Source organism: Coregonus clupeaformis, chromosome 6 (genome assembly GCF_020615455.1).
Source record: "Coregonus clupeaformis isolate EN_2021a chromosome 6, ASM2061545v1, whole genome shotgun sequence".
Lineage (NCBI taxonomy): Eukaryota > Metazoa > Chordata > Actinopteri > Salmoniformes > Salmonidae > Coregonus > Coregonus clupeaformis.
Genome location: NC_059197.1, coordinates 48,293,640 through 48,300,060, shown reverse-complemented (window position 1 = coordinate 48,300,060; position 6,421 = coordinate 48,293,640). Strand labels below are relative to the sequence as shown.

Genomic DNA, 6,421 nt, shown 5'->3' with positions numbered 1-6,421 from the left:
AATTGTATTTGTCACATGCGCCGAATACAAAGGTGTAGACTTTATAGTGAAATGTTTGCTTACAAGCCCTTCCCAACAATGCAGAGTTGAAAAATAAAAATAAAAAATGTGTGTGTGTGCGTGTTTGTAGGTATAGGCCACCAGGTGTAAAATAATAGAATAGAATTGAATGAAATAGAACAGAATATAACTGTATTTTTTCCAGAGGGAACGTCTGAAGAACTACGTGACATTTTGCAGGCAATAAAGTATTTTCAGTGTCCATTGAATCCATCCAACCATGTGATGTACACTCGACAGACATGTGAAACTGCATCGCTGTCTTCCCGGTTAAGAAACACACACAGACCTGCACTAGTGCGATAATGCGCAGTTCTGTCGCCAAGGCAACCGTTTCTGTGGATGAAGTCATTGTTCCGCTGATAGTTGCTATAGTTACAACCTAGCGAGGGCGCTGCCGAGGGGCTGTCTACGTAATATGACGCAGGGCGGGGGCGTGCCCGTGATGCGGGCTGCGCAAGGCAGGTTGTTGTTCCCGCAGAGAGGCGAGAAGATGGCGGCCGTGTCAAGCGGAGGTGCAGCTGGGTCCGCTGCGGCCGGGATTACGCACTCTACCCGACCGGCCCACGCAGGCATGGGCGCCCAGAACCGAGCACAGCCATCCTCTGGGATCAGCCACTCCAATCGACCTACCCCGGCTGCGGGGTGCATCACCAACCCCGGCCAGCCCTCGGCCAGCAGGCCCCCCCCAGCCCGAGTGGGCTACTACGAAATCGAGCGGACTATCGGCAAGGGAAATTTCGCCGTTGTTAAATTAGCAACACACATCATCACCAAAGCAAAGGTACGATGATTAATAAAAGGCTTTTGAAGGGGATCAATTCCAGGTTGTCAACGATTTGTACTCATTTTACTGTGTCGCTGTCACTCTCATCCAGGCTGAAGATTGGGCCTTCGGGCTTGGGAACGAGTAACGTAACAACGGCTAGCCCGCTTTTGGTTGCAGTGCTCAGTGCGGGGGTGTAAACATGGGGCATCATAAGCAACCATTCGCCTTGTAGTTTTACCTATGAGTTTTTCACATTATATAATCAGTTCTAATGTAACAAGGACAGCGGGGGTCACTTGTCGACGTAGAGGAGGGTAACGCTGGGATGAAAGAGGAGAGGGGGACTTCGAGGGGAACGTTAGCTATTTGGCTGCGTTAGTTAACTAACGTTACATTTGGTCTATTTGGATTTTGCAATCCGTTAACTAGCTAAGCAGCTATTTTTGGCATTATGTATTAGCTAGGTAGGATCACACGCATCATGTAATCTATGTCATCTGTAGTTTACACGTATCATTAGCAAGCAACTATATATTTGTGAGATTTTGATGTGAATGTTCCTTTGGCAATCTAGTTAAGTTGGCTAGGGAACTAACAAAAAAAAAAAAGCTGTCTTGACAGGCGGTAAACATATTGCTGGCTGGCCAGATCTGTTCCCTGAAAATGTGTTGACTAACAACGTATTTTCTCACTGAAAAAGTTGTCATGTTTTTAATTTTCTCATGGTGTATTTATTTAATATATAGGGGGGGTATATTCAAGGGCTGGTATTTTAGTTTGTGCTAGGTTATGTGGCATTTGGGTATAGGCTATGGGCTTCCTCAGATATGTCATACTCTATTGATATCCTTTTGAGTGTGCGTATGCTGTTGCATAGTGTGGGCGTCTGTAGACAGATGCATTGCTGGCGGATAGGCACAGGAGACTACAGATTTTGTCAATATTGAAACAAAAATCCATAATCACAGTAGTCCCAACTTTTACCTACATATCATTCATCCTTATAGTTGAGAGATGTTAGCATGAACAGTAGGCTACTTTTTTTTTAATCCACATTTGCCTTTACACAAATTACCATTCAGTTTTATTTTCCCAGGTATCTTATTGAAAAGCGGTTTTATTTTTTCTCTCAATAACGACCTGGATGATCAAGGAGTAGAGAAGGCCAACTGATAGCCATGCTTTTAAACCTGTGACAGTGCCACTAAGCTGACAGATCTCCTACTAATAAGACTGTGGATCTGCAACACGCTCATGGAATCAAACTGAAATGGATAAACAGAAGGCTACCTGTAAGGGCATCATGATTGTAATGTGTGTATATAAGACAGAACACTTCTATGTGTGTTGTGTGAGGGAGGCTGACTATTCGGAGAAACTTTTTTTAAGTATAGTTTTTTTTTTACCCCTTTTTCGTGATATCCAATTGGTAGTTAGTCTTGTCCCATCGCTGCAACTCCCGTACGGACTCGGGAGAGACGGCGGTCGAGAGCCTTGCGTCCTCCAAAACACAACCCTGCCAAGCCGCACTGCTTCTTGACACACTGCTCGCTTAACCCAGAAGCACCAATGTGTCGGAGGAAACACTGTACAACTGGCGACCGAAGTCAGCTTGCTAGAGCACGATGGGACAAGGACATCCCGGCCGGCCAAACCCTCCCCTAACCCGGACGATGCCTCATGGGTCTCCTGGTCATGGCCGGCTGTGACACAGCCTGGGATCGAACCCGGGTCTGTAGTGATGCCTTAAGCACTGCGATGCAGTGCCTTAGACCGCTGCGCCAGTTGGGAGGCCTCCTGATAGATTAACTCACATGGTGACATGGAACATGCTCAAAAACACATTAGGCTATAGCCTAAGCAGCTTAGACTAAGCTACAGAACTTGTGAAAATGCATTTGTAGGGAACCACATATTAGTGCCTTAAAGTTTCATAACGATTAATTGATAAAACACTGACCACTAAAAACTACAATCTCTCCATTCTTAGGCCAAGTTTTTTTGTAGAGTGATTATTTTGCAGAGGGTCACTCCACACAGGCTGTGGTATTTTGCATTCTACTGGATTGGTAGAATGTATTGCATTAGTGCAATTTTAAAATGACCCTTTCAAGGCAAAGGTCATTGTCATTGCGAGATTGACATTTGAACTCTCTCATTTAATAAATGTGTAATTAAATATGCCACACTGAATCACAGGGGGCAGGTCGAAACACACATGAAACATTCATGGACATTTAGCTAGCTAGCTAGCTAGTTTTTCCTGGGAGATGAACTTTGGCCTGTTATTTTACCTGACATGCATGTGGTCCTCTTTTTAGCTGGTTCTTTGTAGAATTTTGACCCGGAGTCATACAAAATCTGGTGTTTCTCTACTCCGACGATTCATCCACAGATTAAAAGGGAAACCTAGTTAGTTTTTAGTTGGTTATCTTTAATGAATCTCTCCTTGTTTGTCTTTCAAGCATCCACGTGGGTTTGTATTTTCCTCATATCCGATAAGGAGGGGACTTGCAGCTTGTGGAGTGTCTCAAATAGAACCAATTCCTATTTTTGTGTTTTCACGCGCGTGAATGGTGTGGGTGAAATGATTGAATAACATGTACACTACCGGTCAAAAGTTTTAGAACACCTACTCAATCAAGGGTTTTTCTTTATTTTTTACTATTTTCTACATTGTAGAATAATAGTGAAGACATCAAAACTATGGAATCATGTAGTAACCAAAAAAGTGTTAAACAAATCAAAATATATTTTATATTTGAGATTCTTCAAATAGCCACCCTTTGCCTTGATGACAGCTTTGCACGCTCTTGGCATTCTCTCAACCAGCTTCACCTGGAATGCTTTTCCAACAGTCTTGAAGGAGTTCCCACATTGTTGGCTGCTTTTCCTTCACTCTGCGCTCCGACTCATCCCAAACCATCTCAATTTGGTTGAGGTCAGGGGATTGTGGAGGCCAGGTCATCTGATGCAGCACTCCATCACTCCTTTTTGGTAAAATAGCCCTTACACAACCTGGAGGTGTGTTGGGTCATTGTCCTGTTGAAAAACAAATGATAGTCTCACTAAGCCCAAACCAGATAGGATGGCGTAGCGCTGCAGAATGCTGTGGTAGCCGTGCTGGTTATGTGTGCCTTGAATTCTAAATAAATCACAGACAGTGTCACCAGCAAAGCACCCCCACACCACAACACCTCCTCCTCCATGCTTTAAGGTGGGAAATACACATGCAGAGATCATCCGTTCACCCATGCCGCGTCTCACAAAGACAGGGCGGTTGGAACCAAAAATCTCCAATTTGGACTCCAGACCAAAGGACAAATCTCCACCGGTCTAATGCCCATTGCTCGTGTTTCTTGGCCCAAGCAAGTCTCTTCTTATTGGTGTCCTTTAGTAGTGGTTTCTTTGCAGCAATTCGACCATGAAGGCCTGATTCTCCTCTGAACAGTTGATGTTGAGATGTGTCTGTTACTTGAACTCTGTGAAGCATTTATTTGGGCTGCAATTTCTGAGGCTGGTAACTCTAATGAACTTATCCTCTGCAGCAGAGGTAACTCTGGGTCTTCCATTCCTGTGGCGGTCCTCATGGGAGCCAGTTTCATCATAGCACTTGATGGTTTTTGCGACTGCACATAAAGAAACTTTCAAAGTTCTTGACATCTTCCGTATTGACTGACCTTCATGTCTTAAAGTAATGACGGACTGTAATTTCTCTTTGCTTATTTGAGCTGTTCTTGTCGTAATATGGACTTGGTCACTTACCAAATAGGGCTATCTTCTGTATACCCCCCCTATCTTGTCACAACACAACTGATTGGTAAAAGACCAAGTCCAACACAACTGATTGACTTAACTTTTAAGAAGGCACACCTGTTAATTGAAATGCATTCCAGGTGACTGCCTCATGAAGCTGGTTGAGAGAATGCCAAGAGTGTGCAAAGATGTCATCAAAGCAAAGGGTGGCTATTTGAAGAATCTCAAATATAAAATATATTTTGATTTGTTTAACACTTTTTTGGTTACTACATGATTCCATATGTGTTATTTCATAGTTTTGATGTCTTCACTATTATTCTACAATGTAGAAAATAGTAAAAATAAAGAAAAACCCTTGAATGAGTTGGTGTTTTAAAACTTTTGACCGGTAGTGTGTGTGTAAATTTATTTTGCAACGCTCGCGCATGCAACGTGGCCAGTGCGGTTTGCATGTAATGTTTGGAGGAAGTAGCTGGTCCAAATATGATCGTTTTGGGTTAGTCATTAAATGTATCACCACCCAAAACATGTTTTTGTCACCTTTTTTTTGTATCCCTCCCATTGCATTATATGAAACATGACATATTTTTGACAGTTGACAGCCAACATGCTTCAGGTTCACCTGGTTTGTATGTACAATTTAAATGTGGCTAGCTAAGGTTTTTGAAAATAGATGCATAAGCATATGAAACCAGTGCCTTGTTGCTGCCTTCTCACCAACTCAAGATTATAAATGCTGCATGTTTATGAAATTCAAAGTCCAAACAAGGTCGTGTTATACAACCGAAGAGCTACTGACGTCCCGATTCAAGAGCAATTGCATGATAATGGAATAATAAACAAAAAAAGTAGCCTCTTCTAGCTACATCAACTAATTTCTACTGAATTCAACCAGTAGCCTATCTATTAATGTTGCTCACATACATTGACATGACACCCTCCCTAGCAGTCAGTTAGCCTACATAGAAGTGAGCCATTTCAGCATATTTGGACAGGTCTTCTAACTGCACACCTTCTCCGCCAGCATTAGTCATGCCTAATCAGTGGTGTGAAAGACAGGAGCTATAGCTCCGTGCTTCGGTCTGCAACATCAGTCAGGGAGAAGGGGATTGTGGAGCCTTGGTGTTAGACTGAGCCAAGCATCACAGCTCTGGAAGAGGGACAGTCCAAGAGCCGCTAGGTCAGACCTGACACGCTTGGGACGAGGTCAACAACAAAACACACACACACCTGAATAAAAAAGTGTTTATAAACCTAAATGTGTCTGCCAACTGCCTAGCTCCCTCCCTCCCCCTCCATATCAGTAGACTTGGCACCTCCTCTTGGCTCCACTACAGTCAGACAGGTATGGTTAAAGATGGCAGCCGGCGTGCTCTATATCACTTCATATCTGAGTAAGCTGGTTGGTAGTAGGCTAGCTAGATTATGGTGAAAAAACATTCTCACTCATATACAGTAGACCAGCCATACTCAACTGGCGATCTGGACCCAGAACGGGGTCAATACGGACCACTGGTCCCGAGGTAAAAAAATAAAAATAGGTTAGCCTTTGACCCATGGTATCATACACATAAGACATGGAAAAATGTGTAGATTTCCAGGAAATGAGCTTAAAACTGCAAAATGTTATCTGCCAACAGGGCTGTGAACAGTTTGGGGTCATATGGGTAGCGAGGTGTGGGTTTGTTATTACACTGATAATTGACAATATCCACCCGGACCTTTGCCACCTAGGAAATGTGTATGACCGGACGTTCTCAAATAGTCCTTGACTACCCCTGCAGTAGACTATTCCTTCTGCTACTTAATTAAACATTAGGTCTTACTTTTTTG

At 43.3% G+C, this 6,421-nt stretch overlaps 1 protein-coding gene across 2 annotated transcripts in view; it reads left to right on the top strand.

Moving 5' to 3' along the window:
• Positions 1-525: 525 nt before the first annotated feature.
• Positions 526-6,421, top strand: part of LOC121567484 (serine/threonine-protein kinase SIK3 homolog) — a 45,906-nt gene continuing 40,010 nt past the window's right edge. For both annotated transcript variants that reach the window (XM_041877558.2, XM_041877557.2), the window contains exon 1: positions 526-844. In XM_041877558.2, the coding sequence (XP_041733492.1) occupies positions 554-844 (291 nt within the window). In that variant the 5' untranslated portion in view covers positions 526-553. The remainder of the gene's footprint in view (positions 845-6,421) is intronic.